Source organism: Eleutherodactylus coqui, chromosome 8, assembly GCF_035609145.1.
Source record: "Eleutherodactylus coqui strain aEleCoq1 chromosome 8, aEleCoq1.hap1, whole genome shotgun sequence".
In the NCBI taxonomy this organism is placed as follows: domain Eukaryota; kingdom Metazoa; phylum Chordata; class Amphibia; order Anura; family Eleutherodactylidae; genus Eleutherodactylus; species Eleutherodactylus coqui.
Genome location: NC_089844.1, coordinates 58,854,164 through 58,880,406, shown reverse-complemented (window position 1 = coordinate 58,880,406; position 26,243 = coordinate 58,854,164). Strand labels below are relative to the sequence as shown.

The window sequence follows — 26,243 nt, the reverse complement described above, 5'->3', positions numbered from 1 at the left end:
GATATACATCAGCTTTAGGTTGGAAGCAAAGTGCGTATTCAGTAGGCAGTGAGCCTCACAGAGCCGTCTGTCTCTGTCTGGTGGTTTATAATCATGTCCAGGTTGTGGCTGAACTTTTGTTAAAAAAAAAATGTGAACACACGACTAGACCGTTTAACAAAATGGGTTGAAGCCTAACACATGTATTGGAGCAGTGAGAAGCAATATTGTAACTTAAGTTGTCTTCTCCTTATGCCAACATAATACCAAACACTGGCACAAGATATCATCATTTCAGGCATGGCGCACAATCCTATGTGGCCACTTGCTGGGAAGCCCATTACTATACACTGAGGCAAGAAAATGACTATGAGTCAATACTTAGGGTCAACCACTTACGATGTATTCTTATGTAACCATGAATCAAGTTAAGAGAGAGGTGGACATGAAGTGCTCATATCTCCTCTTAGTGTCTAATCATTAAACCATATACATAATTGAAAGTTACTATATCAAAGGAATGTTAATTAAAAATTTGGAATGTGATTGGCTCATATCATATCAAATGAAGCCTCGTCAATAAACATAATCTTGGGTAAATTTCCAAAGGCTTTTACAGACTACATAGCCCATTTTAGGGAAATCTGGCAATGTGCATTATGCTAACATACGTATATCATATTTCCAAAATAGTATTAGCATTCTTAACACTTAAATTCACAATATTTCTATTAAATATTTCATTTTCCCCAAATCTCCATAATCTTAAATCCACCATTTTTGTGAATATTTTAAAAAAAAAATTCCGAAAAGATTGATCTGTTCAATTAGTGAAATTCTAAAGCACAGACATAGGAGAACATGGGCAACTATTATGTGTTTTCATGTCAAATCCACGACGACAGACTCCACCATAGCATGAAGCCCATCCGTAATCATTAGAAAATGGAAATTGAATGAAAATTCTTTTGGTTACTTCCACTAAAAGCATTTGGTCTGAAATCAAACGAGTAAATCAATTGTCAAATAACGCCATTAAATTCTCAAAGTTGTCCTTCCCTAACTGCTTTAGGATTGAGTATCTCTCACACATAATTAAATATGTATTTCTGTCCACAAATATATCAATACACCTTTTGGAAAATGATCTTAATGTTGGAGTGAAGAAATGATACAACTCAACGATTATGGAGGATTCTTCTAGATATACTATAGTGATTGTGTAACGCAAAGGCTACTTTAACTAAATGACAATTTTCCGCTGCGTAATATGGAAATTGGAGCTATCTGTGGGGTTTCAAAAAGTGCATGTTAATAATTGAAAGAAATGTGGGAAAGAAACAAAGGGCCTATCCCAGCAGGAGAAGCCCATTCCACAAGGAATTTGTGAACATTCTTATGGAACGGGGAACTTTGCATTCATTCCACGGAGTGGGCTTTCACCCCACTCTCCTGCTTATCAGGAAGCCTATAAAGGACCATAGGACACTAAACAAACATTCACGCCATTAACAAGTTAAGAACGTACGGCCATGACGGCTACGATGGAACAAAACTATGTATGGAGAAAATGCACAAAAACATCCTTATCTACGACTCGATAGAAGGTCTGACATACAGGCAAACTCTCTTATGCTGATATATATATATCTATATAGATATATATATATACACATATAATATTAAAATATCGACCATTGTTATACTAAAACCTTGATACATTTTAAATCCTAAACTTCACTTAACCTAAAAGTATCTCAGGATCAATAGATGCGCCCCCCCCCCCCCCCCCCCCCACAAAAACGTCTACCTCACAGACACTTATTTCCAATGACCCTAAAAACCGGTTTCTGGACGGAGTGTAACATTTCCTGAATTAACTCTTTACATGCTGGAGTTACAAGAAGTACATTACACAGCAGGATTCCAATCTTTGCACAGAGCAGCACAAGCTCAGGAGCACAAAGTGTGGTCTGTCTTCAGATTTGTGACGTTAATTAGAAAACTAAACACTATCGGCCAGACAAATCTATACATGATTTTCAAATGATTAAAGGGCAACGGTCAGACCAAGCACAAGGGGTCATTCGTATTAGCAATGCCACATGGCACAATCCAGGACATCTGCAAGGCAGGCAATGGACTGAGTCTGAGCAGTATTAACTAAATATCACGTCTTCTGGCACCAGAGATATTTACACACCTCCTGCTCATTTTCAAGGCGGTATTTGGGGTTCTATGTGTCAACTGAGCTCTGTTTTAAGAGTATTAGTGAAACGGATGACACATTCCCAGTGGCTTTAACGCTAACAGATAACCACTTTCATGTGCGATTTGTATATCGCTACTTACAGTTCATTCAGCAATTATTATATAGCTACTTTTATGCATCTATATATATATATATATATATATATATATATATATATAAAGATATATATATCTAAAGATATATATATACATATATATATATACATATATATATATATATATATATATATATATATATATGTATATATATATATATATATATATATATATATATATATATGGATAGAAAGATATATATAGATAGATAGATATATATGGATATATATACACACACTAGATTGTATGGAAAGTAACCTGGATATATATGCTGTATAGTCATGTTATTAGTATGGCACACGCACAACTTGACATCTCTACTGCTCGTATTCATTAGTATCCTATCATTTCTTTTTAAGTATTTACTTGTATCGCCAGCCTTGTGGAAATAAGAGGCACATAATAAAATTGCCAAATTGTAAAAGAAGCAGGAGGCCTTCAAATCTACGGCCCTGCCATTTAATTAATTTTCTATCACAATTACCAAAAACTTAGCAACTATACTCTAATCCACATAATGTGTTTGTACGCAATGTGAGACATCCAATACATCCACAGCTCCTATAGTCTACGATATTTTTTTGTTTCCCCATGTGTTATAAAAACTTTATTGAAATTTTGTATACCAGTTCTGCATAGATAGATATATATTTCAATATGTCGTATAGTAACAGATTCCAATATAGAGTAGATATTTATATCATGCTGATTATTTTAAATTGACCTCAGAATGACTTAGTTCATTGAAAATCTTCCAAACGACTTCACTGAATTAAGCAATTGCTCTATTGAAAACAATCATTTCAGTCCTGGTAGTAAATTATTTCATTAGGACCCAAATGCAAAAAAAAAAAAATCTCATAAGTAGATTAGAATTCTGTTCAAAAGCGTGTGTGAACAGCGAAAGAGTCATTTACCACCCAGTAAACGGTGTCAACTGCTGCCTGAAAACATGAATAGAGAATGATAAACATATGTTGACTCCACATAAGTGAAATCTAGAATCCCGACCTGAGGGTGCTACTGCATTATACACAAGCCTAATCTGTATAGCAAAATCTTTCATGCAGATTCTGTAGGAAGCACAGGTAAATTGGGTAGGCAGGGGAAAAAAAGTGACTGCAAACTGTCGAGGAATAACTAGAAACATTTACATCACAGTGACATAGAGCTGCCAACAACTCAAAGTGGCACCGTGCCTGCAACATGCCAACCCTTGGGTCACCCCACTCTACATTTGCAACAAAAAAACAAGCCGACACTAACTTCCTGTAACGCAACACCAAAGACAAAAAAAAAGCCATAGTCAACATGAACCTTGACTCCTCGATGCCATTGTATTATTACCACTTTGTTATGTATACATTAAAAGTGCTGCTTCATTACCTCCCACAGATTTGGTGAGTGAGCCGTTTGATCGTCCCCTGGCTCCTAATGGACTGCCGTTCTGCTCCAATCTGGCCACTTTGATTGGAGGAGGACTTCTACCATCTGGACTGTTGCTTCTCTGGTCTGGACTGTCCCTTAAACTGGGACTTTCACTTCTCATCTCCATGCTGTTCTGGTTCGGGGACAATGCTCTCCCTGGCAGATTGCAATAATATGGATCTATATGAAGGGGTAGGAGAAAGAAATTAAGAAGATGGAAAAATCTGATGGATATCATTTTCTTTAGGCAAAGACGTCTAGATGGAACAGTAGCATAAAATATCTAATTTTGGTATTTCTAAAATAATTTTAATCAATATGCTAGGCAAATTTCGGCTAAAAAATATTCCCATATTCTATTTTTATTTAAAATCATTTATTATATATAGCATATCTCTATCTATTGGTCTATCTAATATCCATCTCATATCTATCTGCCTATAGGTTTACACATAAATGCACTTAGGTATACATAAAAAAGAAGAAAAATGGAAAAATAAATATATGACCTACTGAACTGTTTAATATAAGTACACACGCATGTATATATATATATATATATATATATATATATATATATACACAATATATATCGACTTACAATTAGTCTTCAGAACCAGAATAAGTTAGCAAGTTATTCCTGTCTCAGAAGTTTTCTTCACACTGTGACACATGCAGCTTTCGTTGCATGCACAAGACAATGCCAATGAGTCAAGTGATAGAACAAAAAACTACCATAAAGTTTGAGAGCTTCGAAGCAGTAAAAAGTTACATTATTTATACATGCACACAGATATCTTGCTTCATTGCCCTGCAATAACCTTGTTTGTAAAGAGGGGGCTTCACGGTGACAATGCCTATTTTTTACCACTAAATTAGCGCAAATATCATAAAAAAATAAGAGCATTTGATTCATCACAAAGTATCACAAGCCGGACCGGTAGATATGTACTTACTGCTTAAAGTCTGTCTGTAGGTTGCCTGGGATGGGCTGAAACTCTGCCCATGGATCATAAGTAATGACTCCAGGTTTATAAGTTTGGCTTGACTTTTTATTTTCTTCTTTTCTCTCCTTTTGGTTCTCTCCTATGAAAGGCTGCTCTATTGCTGGTGCTATCCTCTTCCTTATTGTCTTCTGCAATACGATAGGTTGGCGATCAGGGCAGAGAGGTCATCGGGATCCCCACAATCTTCCTGTTTTGTATGGAGAGGTAAAGGGGACTGGTTAAGAAACTCTTCACACGTTGGACGAGGAGCGATTCAATGTACCAGGATCTGGCAGAATGACACAATTCACTTTAAGAGCCCTTTGAGATGGCTGCAAAGGGGGGGAAAAAAAAAATAATATGACAGACCCAATCTCTCTCTCGTCTGCCAGCAACACAAAGTGACTGGCACAAGACACACAGAGACAGCACTGATTATTAGTTAAGTTCGAGTCAAGTCCTTTTGGGGCTGTCCTTGGTTTCCTTATTTCAGCTTTTTTTTCTGTGTCTCTTTCTTTCTTACACACCCCCATCCAGGCTTGATCTCATGCATGCGAGCATGTATGCAGCTATTAAAAAAGAGAGGACTTGAGACAGAGGATCTGATTCAGATATGGGGAGGGGAGGATCAGTACACAGGAAGAAAACACACACAGATCTACAGGAGGAGGGAGAGACACAGAAAAGGGAAGAACAAGAAAGAAACCTGCTCTGGATTGCTGCTGGGGAAGACGTCTTTATCCAGCGGTGCTTTTTTTTTTTTTTTGATTTCTAGAAGAAGGATATTCAAGAGCGTGGTGACTGGATGAGAAGGAGTATACGGAGGAAGCACGGATGAGACGAGCACACGCTGAATATGCTGATCATGTTGTTTCTCTGTCTACGCTTGATCACTGTATGAAGGTTTGGCATTTATTATGGGTAATAGAGGAACATATGATCTGTTTCATTAAACTGCTCAGCCCCGCTCATATGGGGCGAGCATTAAAAAACAGGAACCATGGACGGACAGTCTGCTATGCCACCACCGTGGAGCAACATTGTATTGATACATGCACTTTGTGTTGTGTATTGCCTGCTAGTGTTTATGGTAGATGTGTCATGTTTAGAAATATAATGCAACTTTTGCAGTAATTAGTACTGTACATGGCAGGGGTATTAGTAGTCCAGGGAAATGTTGGAAGGGAGTTCCTATGAGAGGTAAGTTTGACCTATGCATATTACACAGTACACTATATGCGATTCTCATTAAACATAGTTCTTATAGCATTTACTGTATGTCCCCGGGAGAATTAATAGATAGGTAACAAGAGCCCTTAGTGGTCAGGATACTTTTTTTTAAAAATTTGCTAAGTAAATTGTATTCTGGGCCTGTTTGTCATGTGACAGCTATACGGATATAGAGCGATAGGAATAGAGATGTACAGAACATATCGCTGGCAGTATTCATTGCTGGCGTATTTATATAGTTCAGTATGTAAAGGTGTTACAAGGTAGATGCTCAATGTATAACTTAACATTCATGCAGTGCTCTAATAGCGTATGTTATAATATTGTATGGTGGCGCCAGAGATCCATTTATGGTCCAACAGTTGTACATTAAACTAGTCTTTTTTTTAACCCCATGACCACTAAGTGTGACATGACTTTAAAATACTACTATTAGGGCTCAGTCAGATGAGCACAATTTTCACTCATTGTAGGGGCGGGGAAAAAAAATCGCACATCGATTGTAGAAAGAATTGCGCAGCCGGGTGCACTTGCATTGACATGTCCTATCTTTTGCAGGAGCGAATTGTATTTGCATATAAAAAAGGCACATGTGACCGCTTTCATTGGAAAGCATTGGTTCTAATAGATGTGAATCGAAAACGCGCCTATACGTGCGTTGAAAACTCGCTCGTCTGACTGAGCTCTAATTTAGGATGGTGAAGATGGCGAGAAAAAATATTATAAAACATTTTATATATATATATATATATATAGAGAGAGAGAGAGAGATAGATAGATATAGATATATATATATAGATAGATAGATTAAATTATATGTGTGTATCTATCTATCTATCTATATATATGCATTTTTTTGCTATACAAGCATATATATATATGTATATACACATTTTTTTACTATGCAATATATGTATATATATATATATATATATATATATATATATATATGCGTTTACTACTATACAAGCAAGTGAAAACATGAATCAACAAGTTGTGGTATACATGTAATGTACTTACTATTTAAAGCAGTCCATACACCACTGAACTATTTCTATCCCTACTCTGAACACTACACTGCCACATATGAACCATATGAACTTGTGAATTATTAATCTATTACTGCTCTACAAATGAGCCAGACATGTACATAAAGTACGTAAATTACTTACCTTATTATTTGAGGTGTGTCCCACGTACATAAAGTTAATGAAAGGAAAGTTCTTCTAGATATACACAACCAACTAAGAAGGATTGGTAATAATAATGGACTTCCTGGCTCCCAACAAATATAAATAATTGTCAGAGTCTCCCAATGAATTGATGGTAGCTGATTGGTTGCAATTATCGTATGTTGTGATTGGGTAGACTGGTAATGATAGATAGATAGATAGATAGATAGATAGATAGATAGATAGATAGATAGATAGATAGATAGATAGATAGATAGATAGATATGAGATAGATAGATAGATAGATAGATAGATAGAGAGATAGATGGATATGAGATAGATAAATAGATAGATAGGACTTACTGTAGATAAATAGATATTACATACTGTAGAGATAGATAGATAAATAGATATTATATACAATAGATATTGTTTACTGTAGATAGATATTACTTATTTTAGATATATATATATATATATATATTACTATTGATAGATAAAATTAGTGTATTATTGCAAATAACATACATATACATCTTTGGTGTATAATGGTATATATCAGATCAAAATAACCTACCTGTAGAATATGAAAAGGGCTAAATCGTGCAATTTATTCTTCCCTGCCAATGTTGGAATCAGTAAATCTTGCAGTTAGTGCTTATTATGTTACTGCTTCCCACCTCCCTTTTTCAACAGGGTCTCATAAAACTTTTGGAGTGATCTCTCACTAACCAGATGCTGGCAGTTTTTGTAGATACATCATGAAGAATAGATTTAGATTGTTAATTAGTTAATATTTTATCAGGTGTAAATATTTTATAACGTTTTTAGGGAAACCACTGATACTAAATTATTAAAGTAGGCGGAGGGACTTTGAATTATGCATACAATTAAGCACTTGTTATTATAAATTGTGGGATTTACAGAGGGAGCTCAAGGTGTGACTTGTCCTGCATACAATTACATGGATGTTTTTTATCTGTGTCATATAAATGTTTCAACTCTTTTTTTTCTTTCATTTTGTTGCCTGTCTTTTATCTGTTTGTATATGAAATAAATAAAACTTTTACCTGGACGAAAAGTTGTGTCGGATTTTGATTTTTAATGGTGTAGTTTTAAATGATCATTTCACTTATTTAATTTTACTTTTCTTACCGGTCTTAAATGACAAAATAGCCCTCATTAACAGAACACATAAATAGTAATTCCATCAACAATTAGCAAAAAAATGGACAATATCTAGATCTGCTTTTTTTAAGTTAAAAATTCTTTATTAGTTTGTTAAATATGTAATTGTTAAATAATTTAGTCCTGGTTTTCTCAATTATTTTCATCTGAATGGAGGATAATGGAGCGAATATATAGCAGAATTCTGCTGGTTTAGCTACTATTTCAATGTTTGTAGATAGCAATAAAATGTTTGTTACAAAACAAATATATGTCTGCAGATTATTGCTAGTTAAAGAATAATTTTCAAGAGCTTTTTCCTTCATGTGGATTCTAATTATGCTTCAACCTTGTATTTTCCATAGCTTCAAAGCAATGATGCAAACAGGCAATACAATGTTGCATTTAAAAAAAAAAAAATATATATATATATATATATTATTTTTAAAATCCAACATTTATTTACACACACACACACACATATATATATATATATATATATATATATATTTAATTTATATATATTTTTTCTAATATATATATATATATATATATATATCATATTTCTTTATTATTTTAATTTAGTATTGCTTTCTAATGATTAGGGTACTGAAATACATTGCCCATACCTGACATATTTAATTGCTCATTGCGGGACTGTTCATACCTTTGTTTAAAATGAAACTTGATGATAAATGAGATTTTTCTTACTGAACAATTTGGATCCTTTTTTTTTTGCCCTTCCACTTATACTCCCAGGAGAATATGGTTTGACAACATAAAAATACATGGATTGCTTCTGGCATACATCATTCTTTATTTATGAAAGAAAGATTAATAGACTATCAACATGCACTGATATAATGAAATTCGATGCGTTTTCTCTTTATGCTCAAATGTATTTTTAGGAACCTGAGAACGGGGACTAGAACTTTTTTGGAATGTAGTGTTACTTCGATATTAGTGTTGATGAAGAAACATTGTTCACTGCGTATTTTCACAAGAAGACGTTTATATGGATGTAAAGCACCAGGACAGACTACCAGTAATCCACATTTATGTCCAGGAACCCAACTCTATGCAGAAACTAGTTTTCTGCACTTGTTTCTCCTTAAATACTGCCACCTACTGGGCTGCTGATGACACTGTATTGCACACTTCCTCTTCAATCCAGATTTTCCTTGTTATATAAGCTTTCATATTTAATGCTTAGATGCAATGGTTAATAATAATTTTTTTTCTGAAGCACAGCAATTTGTTGTCCACTTTATTAGCAAATTGAACAATCAAGATCAATATAAGCAATAAAGCAGAATTATTGAATGAAGTGGATAAAATCAATAAAACAGTGTCGGGTTACAATTAATAATTTTAAATTAATTTTGGCTATGTTAAAAATTAAGGAAATATTAGATGTAAATAGCTAATATACCATAATTATAGTGAATTCTTGAACACATACCTTGTGTGTATATATATATAAATAGTCATTCAGCTTTTTCACCAGAAATGGGACAATGGCATAATGATTGATAGTATAAGTGATTGATGATGCCTTGACAGTGCCTAGGTTTTTCTTAAGACACTCGGAGCACTGAGCGAAGTCATCTCTGTGCAGCGCTGTGTAATAAGTTGGTGCTACATAAGCAACAGGACATAAAATGAGTAAATATATTAAATCACTACTCAACGTAAAACATGAACATGTCTTGTCCTACGTAGATTTTAATTAAAGCCGAAATTAGTTAGAGATCATTAAGTTAGAATTAATGACTGGTCACTATGGATTCATTCTCCTCAGGTTTTTTTTGGACCACATATTTACTAGACATGTAAGTGCATGTAGAACAGCTGTAGCCTCCGCTGAGACCAAAAGAAGAAGATGCATCCACTTAGAGAAGGATCTCCCTACTTCTTGTCATATTTTGATGCTCGGAATTTATTGTAAGTTTTAGTCAAGCTTGTAGTAAGTGCAAAGTTAACATTAATATCACTTATTTTCTCCAATACTTGTAATATAATTGATAGCAGGGCTCTATGGGGTTTGTAACTCACAGGTAGTTTAGGAAAAAGTTTAAGGACGTCTCATCGCCCAAAGTCAACATCAATAAATACCTCACAAGTTGAATGTAATCTCTCTCTTTATTTAGTGTTGTTTCCCTTGGTCATTGTTGTAGAGAATGTTATAGATTTCCTAAAAGTGTAGCCTGACCTTAAAAGCTCGATAATTAATATAGCTAGTAATAGTAATAATGATGGTCACTATTTTTCTTTATGTTTACCCATAGAGTATGATTGCATAAGTAGTCTATGTAGAAATAAGTCTTCATGTATCTTCAACTAACCATAACGATGGGGAGGAAATGAAGATACTAGTAATGAAATAAACCACAAATCCTCACACTATATATACACTAGAAAGGCGAAAAAATAGGCAAAAGACTTGTTCTAATTTACAGGTTATATTTTTCACTTAATTAAAGTCTATTTTCGTTTTCATTTAATTAATAAATAGCAACTAAAATGATAGCATATTGGGTTATAAGTGATGGTAGCATATTGGGTTACAACAGTAATATTTGTTATAATGAAGTACTGTTAATTAAACCCATATTTTGACAAATTATAGACTAATATACATTTATATATTTTTAATTATTTTATTCCGTCATTTCATGAGTACGACATGTGAGAAGAAAAAAAAAAGGAATCAAAGCACTACAAGATGTCTAACCTTAATTTGCACATTTCCTAGAAGTAATAACAATTTAGCCATTGATACATTTAAGTATGACACAACTATAATAAAGTAAAAGAACTAGTGAAACCTTGTCTAAGTAAAAACTAAAAAAAGTAACCATTTAAAAAAAGTTAGATACTTTAAGTAAATGAGTGTAAAATTATTAACACTTCATTTATTAATTATATTTATTAATTATTTCCTATTATAATGATATATTTTTAAAAAAAATAGATCTGTGTTGAAATATCAAGGGAGATCTTTAGTAATAGGCTATTTTCTGGATATAAAAATGATGATGCTTCAGTTTAAAATATTTGTATCATTATTTTAGTTTTACCTATATCAGAGGTTTAGGAATGTATTTGTGTAATTCTCCTAATGTTTGAGTATGACGAGACTGATAATTAATACATAATAATAATTAATTTTATTATTTCTAATTTGATTAAAGCACAATAATATGTATTTCCAAATTGTTTGATTTTTAGAGCTATGACATTTTAAAGAATAGTAGCAAATAATATTAATAATAATAAAAAATGCCAGTTATTATTAATAATAATAATAATAATATAGCAATAACGCTAGTATATTTGCTCACAGAAGCGTAAACAATCTGGAAGTGAATTGGCAAAAATTTGGTTTAAACTATTAATACTCAAACAAAAAAATACATTTTTATTGTACGAATAGCAACAAAGCAGAATATCTAGCAAAGAAGAATAAGGGAGAAAATGTTTGGGGAGGGAATTCTGGATACATTTCGTATATATTTATCACAATTGGGATTAGTTTTTACATATTTCTATATTGTTTAAACTATCTAATCAAATAATGCATTTAAATTAGACGATGATAGTAATGTTTAGATGATACTATGACGAAATATAGGATGGCAATACTATCTATCTATCTCACAGCTATCTATATCTATCTATTTATCTATCTATCTCCTATCTATCTATCTATCTCATATCTATCTATCATATATTTATCTAATATCTATCTATCTATCTCATATCTATCTATCTAATATCTCATATCTATCTCTATCTATCTCATATCTATCTATCTATATCTATTTATCTCATTATCTATCTCTCTCATAACTATCTCATATCTATCTATCTAACATCTATCTATATCTATCTATTTATCTCATTATCTATCTATCTAACTATATATCTATCTATATCTATCTATCTTGTATTGAAATGTATGTAACAAGTCACAGCAAAATCAACTGATTGATAAATCTACAGACTAGACTACGCTAAACTGAAGTTACCTGTCTAGAAACATATGCGCTCTTTACAATGTGTTAAAGTGCTATTTCTATTTCAGCTCAGAATATAAGTTAGATGGAGAATAATCTAAACTTAAGCTTCAGGTATGACTTCAGACTAAAGAGTGTTCTATATGATTCTAAGTCAATTCTATCCATATTGACTCCATTTACTTACTAATATACGTAGGTCTGTTTTTGCACTCTGCTATTTCACCCTTCTCTGTTGAGAAATTTCATATGAAGCGCCCAAGAGGCGTTCCTAAAGGGATGTCTCCATACAGCAATCCCTCAGCTTCCCTTGCAACTCACTGAACACAGTAAATGTGCCTGAAGTTTCTGCTCCTCCCTGCTGTCAATTAGCAAGCCAGGTCACTCCCTCCCTGCAGCTCATTAATGAATATTTATTAATAATATGCTAATTCCACCGGTAAGTCCGTTTACAATACATCTCCTAATAATATACTTACCGTTCTTTAAGAAACATTGTTCTGCTCTGTCATTGCGCTCACTTAGCACAGAGATCAACAGTAAAGTGTGCTGCTGAAGCCAGTGCGAGAATCAAAGTGGATAATCAAGCCCACCAGTCAAGCTGGTAGACCCCCCTCCTTCCCCTGTCTGCTGGACTTTTCTTTATCACTTCTACCAGTGCACACACAACTAGTTTAACTCTTTTATTGCCTCCCTGCTTGCTGACGGGAGGCAATATTAGAGACTTCTGTTCATAGATCTGCCTACATTACATTAGATGGTTTTCCTGCAAACTTGTACTTTATGGATGTTCTAGAGTTAGTTTTGAATTCATACCTTGATTTTCTAATGTAAAACTTATTTCTGTCTTATAGGATTTCTGAGAAATGTAATGGGTTTTAAAGATTCGTATTATTTCTGTAATAATATAACAACATTTTAGAACAATGCTGATAATTGCGATTTTATCCTAGGTCTTTTCTTTTATTGCTGGAGGCGCGTTTTCTTGCAAGTGTAATTTTAAAAATATACTCTTTTGCAATTTTTTTAAATTAATGTCTCACTTTTAGAGTTTGTATTTATTTAAATTGTTCATTCATTTCAGACTCACTTCTGCTTAATACATTCTCAGTGATCTTTAGGAGTTACAATAGTAACTCCTGAATGTAATATAACTCCTTTATATGATAATATCGTATGGCTATTAAAAAGAATTTGAAGATCACAAATTAGAAACAGACATGTAAACCTGATGCAAAGAGATGGTAAGAGGAATTGCCATATTCTGGTCTAAAAGCTGGTTTGGAGACAATTGAAAATGTAGCGCATATCTATCACCACAAACACACATGTACATAGAGCAAATTGGGAGTATCATATATGACCTTATATTATTCCTTACATCTTTTACCATCTTACATTATATATATATATATATATATATATATATATATATATATATATATATATATATATATATATATGTGTGTGTTTCAGTCTAAAATCTAGTTTGGAGAAAATTGTAGCACATGTCTAGCATTATCAACCCGCATGTACTTAGAACAAATTGGAAGTGCAGCATATATCCTTCCATATAACCCTCACCAAGAATACATAGGTGTATATATATATATATATATATATATATATATATATATGTATAGACATACACACACACACGTGTATTCATGGTGAGGAATATAACGATATATACTATACTTCCAATTTACCCCATGCACATGTGTGTTTGTGATGATAGATATGTGGCACACTTACAATTTCCTCCAAAGCAGTTTTTAGATGAAAATATGGCATTAGGTTTACAAGTCTGTTTCTGTGTTTCTAATTTGGGACATGTCATATATATATATATATATATATATATATATATATATATATATATATATATATATATATTTATACACTTACACTCATCAATACCGTGGATGCACATGAAGTATATTTATTAGACAAGTGTCTGAGCTTGAACTTGAAAATCAATTTAGGCAACACTGAACTTTTTCATTTCACTCAAGTTACCCTGAATATAATTGCGATCTCAGTTGTATGGGTTGATCTTCCTAGCGATTGTCCATAAGCGAAAATATCATCTAAGTACTAGATTTTACATACTGATAAGGTGTGACGTTGTAATAAATCTCCTCACTTTTGAAGTTGTCTCCCCGAGGACTGAAAAGAATGTCATGCAGAGTGCCCCGTTTATACCCAGTTCTGTAGCCTGTGCTAAGTCAATGCTCTTCATTCTGTACAGCTCCGTTATAACATTACAGATAACAATTCTGTCAAACATTATATATATATATGTACATTTATATATATATATATATATATATATATATATATATATAGCTGGGTTTAGCTGAAACGCTGTATATGTTATTGTAAGGGAATCTAGAAATGCATTCTGGACTGTGAGTATAATATGCGTAACTTTACCTGTCTGTAGCAATATCTCATTTCATTCTATCTATCTATTCCCTATCTATCTATCTCCTATCTATCTGATATCTATCTCCTATCTAGCTATCAATCTATCTAATATCTATTTATCTATCTATCTTCAGTATCTATATCATACTTCTTATCTGTAGTGCATGTATCTGAGAGTGAGAAAAATATAGAAACAGCTTAATGCAAAGTTTCATTTTCTTGTGAATTAACGTATTATTAGATATATTTAGCAAGCTTCAATGCTATTAATGCTTAATGTAATCAAATAATTGCAATGATTCATCCAATGTGACACTCAACAAGACTATACAACAATTCCGTAAGGTGCATTTAACTGTGATGTGAAAGTACAGAGTGTTTCAAATAGATGAAATCGCTCTATCTCTGCCCAGTTGGAGGGCACATAGAGCATTTATAAAATGTTTCATAAAACCCGTTAACTCATTAAACTGTTTGTATAATTGAAACATGTTGCCATTGTGAAATCTACTGCTTTGAACTTGGGTCCATCTTTTTGAAACACCCTGAATTATGACAGTATATTAATTTAATGGAAGCGTTGCGGAATATGTTGGCGCTATATAAATAAAGATTACTAACTTATGAAGGGCTTCCATTTAGCATCCTGTATTAGCTGATATAAGTAATAGGTAGATAGGTCATATATAAAGAACATGTCTTTGCATTTAAAATTTGCTTCATTTGAAAATATAGAAAACTAAGAGTGATGGATGCCACACAGGCAAGGATATGATTGATGCTGAAGTCAATGGTTCTATAACCTTGAACAGAAGGCAAGGTCACTTAATTATCATGAGTGTAGAAATGTATGTTTTACTGTACAATTCGTTCCTAAAACGTATAATGTGACAATACAGTGATGTATAAGTGGAGCTATTTACTAACACACGTTTCTCCTTTCGCTGCCGCCCTCATGAAGAATAATTACTCTGGGTTTCATGGTTTCCTCTAAATCACAAATTGTTTCCACTGATGTTGTCCAGTCCGAGGTAATACCCCTGTCTCTATGTGTAACCTTCTAGGAAAAGCCAGCCAAGTGGTACAATTCATTTAAATCTAGGCTATAACTACTGCTACTCTAAGGAGGACGGACTTTACCCATTAATGGATTTTCCGTCACTGACAGCTATAATGAAATGCTTTTTCTAAAGTACCCAATAGTAAATATAAAGTAAGAAAGTAACCCACAACACTAATACTTCTTCCTGGTACTTTATATCTACTTTAGAATAGTGCAGGGATCACCCACATGTAGTTCTAGTGCTGTTGTGAAACTACAGCTCCCAGCATATCCTTGCAAGCTCTTCAGCTGTTGTAAAACTACAATTACCATTATACTGGAAAGCCCGAGGTTACATACCCCTGGCATAGTGAGTGTGAGCAAGGATGGAAAGACGTTTGTCTAAATGTACTGTGATATATAAAATATTTATTTTCTGCTTTTCTATCCATTATGGATCATATCCTCCCTAAATTAGCATTTTCTCGTCCATTCACACGAGCGGGTGCGACGTATTAGCGAAAAAATACCCCACAGCCCGGAAGTCCCTTACTCGGCATAAATCCTTGGAATGACTTTTAATGCCTAAATACAGGCACCTGTAAGCTTTCCCTGCGTTAGACACAGCTAATCTGCCTCCCCCTCCCTTTTTTTGCAGCTCCCATAGGAGTCTATAGGAGCAGCAAGCGTATATAGACTCCTATGGGTCGAAAGATAGAGCAAGACTTCTCTTCCAACAGTGTAGAATTGTGGTTGCTGATTTCGGCTGCATATGTGCTATTTTTTTTGGCGCGATGGTGGAAAGATAGAGCAAGACCTATCTCTTCCGGCAGTGTATCATTTTGGCCGCCGATTTCAGTTGCATATGTGCTATTTTTTTTTTTGGCACAACGTTTTATGCGGCTACAAATAGGTGATCTGAACTAATACATTGGAAGCCAATGCTTCAGATGGTCGCGATTTTCGGTTGACGTTAAAACGTGGCTAAATAGCTGCGTAAAAACACTTGTGTGAATAAAGCCCGAAATGGCGGGTTCAGATGAGTGTGGTTTTGTACCCTTATAGAGCCATGACAATCACAGCTGTATAACAGGACAAAATGAAACCACTGATCTCTATGGGATTTTGCACGGGTAAGATTGGGCAGCACCTGTCTTCCCGTGGTCATTTTCAAACTTCTGTGCTCTGGCGCAGAGTTTTAACTGCCAGTCAGGGAGAAGAAATCTTCCTCGTTCAGGCGCAATTACGCTCCGTCCCGCTGAGGGTAGTTGCACCTACTGCAGTGGGGATAAGCCTAAATTACGTACAACTGCAAGATGAACAGAACTTGCACGTAAAAAGAACCCCTCCATTTCCATGGGTTAATACACATGAGTGATTTTTCTCTCGGACCGATAGTCTGAGATCCAAAAAACCGCAGCATGTCCTAAATTGGGGTGATTCTAGTTCAAGAACTGCCCATTCTTTTCTATAGGAAAACGCATCGCACTCACATTCTATGTGATTTGCAAGCAATTTATCATTGGAACCACTTGGTATTTTTTCACATGTGTAATAAACGTGTGTGAAGATCGTATGTACATCTGATTCAAAATGGCTGTTTTTCTTCCAAGATGCATTCCACTTGTGTGGCAATGGCATGAAAATTGCAAGTAAAATGGGTAGTTTTTTTTACTTATAAAGCACTCGCCTTCTTTAACATGGCCTGTGTGTACAGGTATAGGCACTTATATTAGGAACATTGGGGCTCTCAATCAGTAATGTTTGCATTACATGTAAATACCATTTTGAAGCAAGTGACGGTGGGGGCCCAGATGTGAGTGATTTCCAGGTAGGTCTCAGTAGGTGACTGACATTCGTCATGAAAGCATAATGTATTTTTATAAATTGATTTTGACCTCCTGTGTGGTTTCGGCTGATTGTGTCCAGATAAGAATGTCTTCACAGAATGGCTGCAGTTGGGGCTGGTTGTTTATAGCTGTTTGAATTAAGCCATATATTCGCCATGAACTCTCAGGCCCCAATCAATGGACCTCTCTGCGCAAAGTCAAACAGAATCAGACATTTCATGATTTTTATTACAATCACGCAAAATCATTTAAATACCTAACAACAGTAATGAGACCTGAAAGTAGCTGCCTCTAAACCTTGACGACTGAGTCATTAAGCTGGAGCAGGTAATTATTATCCTTGTTTAGTAGATGAACTTTGCTTTACAGTCACCTGAAGACAAACACGACCAGCTGAAATATGGATTTTACTGAAAATGTTTTAAAAGCATGTCGTAAAATCCATACGAGTTCTTCATCACCGATCTAAGGCTATATAGTGGATACATGCATCTACCCGAGTTCTGCAAAACACTCAATTAGATAAAACAGAATCATTTACATTGCACTCATTTCTGAATCAAGAGATAACTCTATGAGGCCTTAGTCAGACGGGCGTTTTTAGCCGCGATTCGCGCATGCGCATGCGTCCGGCGATTTTATAAAACCATTGCTTTGCAATGGTATGAGACACATGAGCGCTTTTTATGCTCTCGTCTGATAAATTATAGAACAGAAATCGCAGATCGCACCTATCTGCGATCTGCGATTCCTGTTCTCTTCTCTATATGCGCTCAATGGGGCCGGCGGCAGCAGCACCGACCCCATTGAGAACATATAGTAGACAAATCATTCTTCTCTGCCACAGCTGTAACAGCTGTGACAGAGAAGAACGATATTTGCCCATTGAATTCAATGGAGCCGGCAATACAGCCGCTCCATTGAAAGCAATGGGCTGCCGGCGTGCGTGGGGTGAATTGTCGGGAAGGGGTTAAATATATAAGCCCTTCCCTGCAATTCATCCTAAAATGTGTTAAAATAAAAAAAAATTGTATACTCACCTTTCCGCTGCAGCCGGAGTCCAGCCGCGGCCGCTGTCAGTTCTCCTGAACTGCTTCTCGGTACTATTCAGCCGGCGGGGCTTTAAAATCCCCGCCTGCTGAATGATCTGCCTCTGATTGGTCACAGCCCTGACCAATCAGAGGCAGGTTTCACTCACACACCCATTCATGAATTCATGAATGGGTGAGTGACTGCTGCCTCTCAGCGCTGAGCCAATCAGGGGCAGGTCTGACTCACATCCATTCATGAATTCATGAATGGGTGTGAGTGAGACATGCCTCTGATTGGCTCAGCGCTGAGCCAATCAGGGGGCAGGTCTGACTCACACCCCCTTCACACCCACTGCAGGACGGCCGCGCGGAGCTCCGGCTGCCGGGAGAAGGTGAGTATATATATATTTTTTATTTTTACACATTTAAGGATGAATTGCAGGGAAGGGCTTATATATGTAAGCCCTTCCCGACAATTCATCCCAGGCTCGCCCGCAGCGCATTGCTTTAAATGGAGCCGGCTCTATTGCCGTCTCCATTGAATGCAATGCGCTGGACAGCTCCGGCCCGTTTCTAATGAAACGCGGCTAGGAGCAGATTTTCGGGCGATTTGCGGGCGACTTGCGCGCACCGGTCACGCGATTTGCGGATGCGCATCCGTCATGCGATCCGCAAATCGCGTGAAAAAACGCCCGTGTGACTAAGGCCTAATGCGTAAGAGCTCAGTCACATGGGCGTTTTTCGCACGATTTACAGCTGCATTTGCGATCCGCATCTATATAGACCCAATGCTTTGCAATGGGAGCGGTCACGTGCGCATTTTTCATGCGCACAAACACATATGGCGAAAATTATAGGACACAACGATTTGCAGAACGCATGTATCTGTGTTCTGCGCAAAATCAGTGTTCCTGTGTATGTGCGCCCATTGAGAACATATACTAAAGATTGTTCTCCTCTGACACAGATATCACAGCTGTGGCAGAGGAGAATGATGTTCTCCCATTGAATTCAATGGAGCCGGTAATACAGCCAGCTCCATTGAAAGCAATGGGCTGCCGGCGAGCGCGGGATGAATTGTCGGGGAAGGGCTGCAAATATAAGCCCTTCTCTGAAAACCATCCTAAAAAAGTGTAAAAAAAAAAAAAGCAATACGTTCCCTTTCTGCAGCTGCCGGGGCTCAGGGTGCGGTCACACGAGCGTAGGCGTATTTACGTTCGCACGTGCGCAGCGTTTAATCGCCGGAAAGAACGTTTTTCGGCAATCATGACTGGAGCTAGAAAGCGTATTATCGTTTGTTCCTACTTTGCAAACTATCTTTTCGGCCATCGAATATGCGTTGGCGCGTATTTCGGTCGCATATGTTCCGTCTTTTTTTCGGGTTGCCGTTTTTACGCGCCGTAAAATCGCCCGTGCGAATGAATACATTCAAAACCAACGCCTCAGATGGTCACGTTTATACGATTGGGCGCAAAAACGCGCCGTTTATGCGCTCGTGTGAACGCACCCTCAGACGCGTTAAGCTGGCTCTTCTCCTGAACTGCTTTTAGTAGTATTCAGCAGGCGGGGATTTAAAATCCCCGCCTGCTGAATGGTCTGCCTCTGATTGGCTGAGCACTGTGACCAATCAGAGGCAGCTCTCAGCTATTGAATGACAGCTGAGAGCTGCCTCAGATTGGTCACAGCGCTCAGCCAATCAGAGGCAGCACTCACTCACCCATTCATGAATGCATGACACAGCTGTGGCAGAGGATAGCGGGCAGAGCTCTTTCTGAGCATACAAACGCCCGTGTGACCGAGCCCTTTTGGGCGGATAAACACTGCTAGCTGAATGAAGAATAGCCGCGATGTAGTCCCTATCTTAATTAGCGTTTTCTCATCCATTCACATGAGCGGCTGTGGCGTATCAGCAAAAAAATACGCTGCTGCATGGAAATCCCTCGGCAGCAAACCTTGAAATGGCTGCTAATGCTTAAATAGAGCCACTTGTCATCTTTTTTTCCCATTGGACGCAGCTAAACTCCCTCCTACTCCTTTTTTCAGCTTCCATAGAAGTCTATGGGAACCTCCAATGTATCTCAGCAAAAGATAGGGCAGGAGCTATCTTTTCACATGCCACATAAAATCGGTCGCTGATGCTATCTTTGCTGGCACACATTTTGCGCGGGTAAAAATCGCTCATCTGAATGAATACATTATAATCCAATGCTTCACATGGTCTGGATTTTTGGACGCAGATTCATTAGTTTTATATATATATATATATATATATATATATATATATATATATATATATATATATATAATGGGAGTGGGTAAACAAATCGTGGCATGTCTATTCTTGTACAAGCCTCGCAGAGGCCCGCACAGAAACGTCCCCTCTGACGCACCGGCTCTGCTCTGCGCATGTGCCTGCTGGACGGCAGCCGGCACATAGCAGAGCAGAGGAGACACCGGAGGAGGTGACCCGCAGGGGGCCACTGCAGGGGCACAGCTCGCATCCCGCAGCGAGAATTCTTGCAACAGCATCCGACCTGGCCATCTGCATGAGGCCTAAGAGCAATAAAAGCCCTGTATAACACTCAGCTTGTTAGATAGGGCTTTTCTGACTCATAGATAGTGTTATACACTAGTTTTAGGAATTTTATTGAACTTATGATTTGGTTCCAATTAATTTGAAACGAACCAAATTTTTTGCAAAAGTTTGGTGCATGCGCAAAACCAAACTTTTCAAAAGTTTACTCAGCACTAGAGATGAGCGAGCATACTCGATAAGGCAAACTACTCGAGCGAGTAGTGCCTTATTCGAGTACCTGCCCGCTCGTCTCTAAAGATTCAGGTGCCGGCAGGGGCGGGGAGCGGCGGGGGAGAGCGGGAGGAACGGAGGGGAGATCTCTCTCTCCCTCTCCCCCCCCACCCGCTCCCACGTGCTCACCGCCGCAACCGACCTGTCACCCGCGCCAGCAGCCGAATCTTTAGAGACGAACGGGCAGGTACTCGAATAAGGCACTACTCGCTCGATAGTTTGCCTTATCGAGTATACTCGCTCATCTCTACTCAGCCCTAGTCAGGAAGATCATGCAGACACAGCAGTTGCAAAGCTAGCTGTGATTGCAATTTTACCTTCTAATTAACTTGACAGGGGATGGAGGTCAAAGATTTACTATGGGTGCCAGGGGTTTAACAAAGGCCTTCAAGTCTGTCATAGCTGACCTATTAGGCCATGCCAGAATGATACACTGATAGGCAATAATGGTTTGAAAGTATTCCAAAGCAACATATATGTTATCAAACGCTCACAGTAAAATAGAAAAAAATAAGGCTTGTTTAAAAATGGTAAACCATATAAAATGGTGTATAGTATTGGTACAATGATTGTGACCGGTAAAATAAAGTTATTTACACTGCCAGGTGCATGGATTTTCCAATTCCTCCTCCAAAAGATGTATCAAAGTTAATCGGTCAATATCATATATATAACATACGTGGACCCTAGAGTGGTAGCAATGAAAACTATAACTAGAGATGAGCGAACGTACTCGGTAAGGCCGATTTCGCAATCGAGCACCGCGATTTTCGAGTACTTCACTACTCGGGTGAAAAGTACTCGGGGGCGCTGTGGGTGAGCGGGGGGTTGCAGAGGGGAGTGGGTGGGGGGGAGAGGGAGAGAGAGAGAGCTCCGCCCTGTTCCACGCTGCTACCCCCCGCTCCACCACGCCACGCCCCGCCCCACAGCGCACCCGAGTACTTTTCACCCGAGTAGTGAAGTACTCGAAAATCGCGGTGCTCGATTGCGAAATCGGCCTTACCGAGTACGTTCGCTCATCTCTAACTATAACTCATCCCAAAAAAATACACCGATGGAAAAAATTTAAAAAAATGAGGCTCCCTTTTTGCGCTGACACATAAATGAATTTTCCTCTACATAAAATTATTGTGCAAAACTGCTAAAAGATAAAAACACTTCACGAACATGAATAGGAGTTAACGAGAAAATTATATGTATACCAAAATTTGGGTAATGAAACCTACAATTCGTCCTGCAAAATAACAAGTCCTCATATGGCTATGTTGACAGGAAAATAAAAAAGTTATGGTCCTTGGAATGTGGTGATAAAAATACAAAAATAAAAAAAGTTTAATGCTGAAGAAGCAAAATAGGTTGGTCCTTAAAGGAGATGTCTCGAGGAAGCAGTGATTTTTTTTTTTTGCCCAGTCCCCCCCATTAAGTACACATTACTAAGCCCCCCTGTAAATGACATTTCTAGCTGGTTCGTACTTACCGTTCCAGCGTTTCAGCAACTTATAAAAGTTTCCCCAAGATGGCCGCCGGCTCTTTTCCCGTCGCTCGCTGCAGCCCGACGTGCGCGCTCCCGAGACGCTGCCAGCTGTGTCTCCATGGCAACCAGACGCCCCGCAGCCGCCGACCGGACCCACCGCAGCCGCCGACCAGTCACCCACCGCCAGGCAGCAGGTAACCGGCGCAGCCCCCCCCCCATCACAGCGGCAGCCCCCCCGGCCCAGCGACAGCCCCCCCCGGCCCAGCGCTAGTTCCCCCAGCCTAGCGACAGCCCCCCCCGGCCCAGCGACAGCCCCCCCCGGCCCAGCGCTAGTTCCCCCGGCCTAGCGACAGCCCCCCCCCCCCCCGGCCCAGCGACAGCCCCCCCCCCCGGCCCAGCGCTAGTTCCCCCGGCCTAGCGACAGCCCCCCCCCCCCGGCCCAGCGACAGCCCCCCCCCGGCCCAGCGACAGCCCCCCCCCCGGCCCAGCGCTAGTTCCCCCGGCGCAGCGACAGCCCCCCCCATCGCAGCGACAGCCCCCCATCGCAGCGACAGCCCCCCCCCCCCCCCCGGCGCAGCCCGGCGCAGCGGCAGCCCCCCCGGCCCATCACTTACCAGGACAGCTGGACGGCAGGACAGCTGGGCGGCTTCTCCGGACAGCTCGGCAGCTCTGCACCTTCCTCTAACAGAGGAAGGTACAGAATGGCCGCTCCAGCGCGCTCCCGAGCAGTGACAGCTCGTCTGCGCATGCGCAGAAGAGCTGTAGCGGGGAGCACACTGAAGCGGCTCGTGCTGAATGGAGAAGACCGGACTGCGCAAGCGCGTCTAAAAAAGCAAGCTGCCGGCGAATTTAGACGGAACCATGGAGACGAGGACGCTAGCAACGGAACAGGTAAGTGGAATAACTTCTGTATGGCTCATATTTAATGCACGATGTATATTACAAAGTGCATTAATATGGCCATACGGAAGTGTATAACCCCACTTTGTTTCGCGAGACCACCCCTTTAATGGATTAATCATTTTGTTTAGATATGTACATGAACACATACAGTAGTACCCTGTTTTCCTGAAAATAAGGCCTACCCTGAAATAAGCCCTACCCTGATTTTTCGTCATTTTCAGGGAGGCTTGAAATATAAGCCCTAGCTGCATTACTTAAAAAAAAAAATACATTACCTAGCAGGCTTGACCGAGGTCCCTCCCACTGGTCTCCGGAGCTCCGATGAACTTCTGGCAGTCCTCAACTGGCCACAGAAGATCACTTCCTGGTTACGGGATTGATAAATCCTGCCTCCAGGAAGCAATGGCTGTGATTGATTCTTTGACTGCTGCTCAGCAATGCAGTGCTCAATGAACTAATGTGATGGTTGTGATTGGTTCATCGAATGTTGCCTTGATTAACTGAGCAGCGGTCAAAGAACCAATCAGAGCCATCGTTTCCTGGAGGCGGGATTTATAAATCTCATAACCAGGAAGTGATCTTCTGCAGGCGGCTGAGGACTGCAAGAAGCAGGACCACTGTTCTCTGGATAGGTGGGGATCCCAGAGATCAGATCTCAACTAATCTAGCAGTTTTTGCCAATTCAGTGGATGGGTTAAAGCATAAAACAAATGTTTACTAATTGTAATATCCCTTTAAACCTTTATTACTGGGATCTGCACCATACAGAGTGCCACTGTACAGGCTCCATGCACATGACTTCAGAGCTGTTGGCATGAGTGGCTTCTTGGCACATTCCCTACCACCCACGAGGGCTCATGCTTTGCCAGGCCTCCTTGCTACTCTCTTATATGGCATTGTCATAAGATCCTGCAGAAATGTGTTTATCTTTCCTTTACGGAATTCTGGTATAACTCAAAAACACAGATATGGTGTTTTAGACACACACAGTGGGGCACATTTGCTTAGGCCGGTGCTTGTTATACCAGTCTAAATAAACTATGCTTCGGGCTAATAGCAGCAAAAGTATTAAGAGATGTAAGCAGCTCTTAATGCATTTGTTGCATCTGGTGGCACTTCCAGATGGAAACCCATGCCAGATGAAGACTGACGTTGGTTTCAGCTATATTTGACGCCAGTTTCAGCCAGCAGGTGATTAGGACAGCGCCTCTATTTACAAAGATGTGGTTGTAGCCAGTTGTTTGGAGAAAAAACCTATAATGTTTTTTTACAGGCTCCATAGTGTATAGATAGAGATATGTGCTAGTGGTGGAGGACACCCTGTTCAGATGGATATCCAAAGAGAGTATGCAAGGAGAAGTTTTGAGGTATTAAAACACTCCAGACAATAACTAGAGTACAGACAAAAAGAAGAAAAAGACTCCTGCGCTCAGGGTACCACAGAAGACCAGATGCACCAAGCAGTAGGCAATGCAAAAGGACTACGAGTATGTTAGTGGAGAGACTTCTTGTATAATCAAAGGAGAGATAATCATAGGGAAGTGATGAAACCTCCGTAAAAAGATCAAGATTACGGTATATTTATTGACAAACAGTGATACAGTGCAACGCGTTTTGGAGCATATCCTGCTCCTTTATCAAGCAGAAATCCTAGTTCTCTCTTCTCCAGTGCTCCAGACGCAAGAGCTCCCTCCACTAACATAGTCCTTTTACATTGCCTACTGCTTGGTGCATCTGGTGTTTTGTGGAGCGCAGGAGTTTTTTTCTTCTTTTTGTCCTTATGCTAATTTGAGGTATTGCGATATGCCATACACATCCATGTCCCTTAATGCTAGTCCCTACAAACGTTTTTATGTCCTTTACGACAGCTTCAGGCAGATGTGTAAGCTCATGGTTCAGAGAATAGAACTCATTGTTTGAGAACAAACACAATATGCTCTATTTGGGTGTGCATTCGTGCACCAAAGGTCCCCATAGGAGTCTATGGGGAAGCGCAAATAGGCACATATGCACATGCGAGCATGCGCAAAACACTGCGCATACTCACAAACACCGGCACCTAATTTGGCTTAATAGCCACTGAGATCAGGGAATGGGTGATTCCTCTCTCATGTCAACAAGCAGTGGAAATACCTTGAGGTGGAGCAAGTGTTTTTGCATTTACACTTGTCGTCAGTCACCCTTAGGCCTTTTATTGATACGCATTACGTGCGTATTTCATGACCGCAAAATACGCAGTCCTAAACCTTCATATATTTCAACAGGGCCTCTGACACTAGCATCTTTGTGCTTTGTATTTTATGCATACTAAATCGCACGCAAGATGTCTTATTTTTGGCGGTTTAGCGCATATTTCATG

At 38.6% G+C, this 26,243-nt stretch overlaps 1 protein-coding gene across 2 annotated transcripts in view; it reads right to left on the bottom strand.

Annotated features, from left to right (window-relative positions):
• SATB2 (SATB homeobox 2) overlaps nt 1–5,373 on the bottom strand; it is a 185,688-nt gene extending 180,315 nt beyond the window's left edge. The window contains exons 1-2 of one of the 2 annotated variants that reach the window (XM_066575682.1): nt 4,731–5,373; nt 3,733–3,954 (exon numbers count right to left, since the gene is read on the bottom strand). In XM_066575682.1, the coding sequence (XP_066431779.1) occupies nt 3,733–3,954; nt 4,731–4,788 (280 nt within the window). In that variant the 5' untranslated portion in view covers nt 4,789–5,373. The remainder of the gene's footprint in view (nt 1–3,732; nt 3,955–4,730) is intronic. The other variant, XM_066575681.1, reaches the window with a different exon arrangement.
• Nucleotides 5,374–26,243: the final 20,870 nt, after the last annotated feature.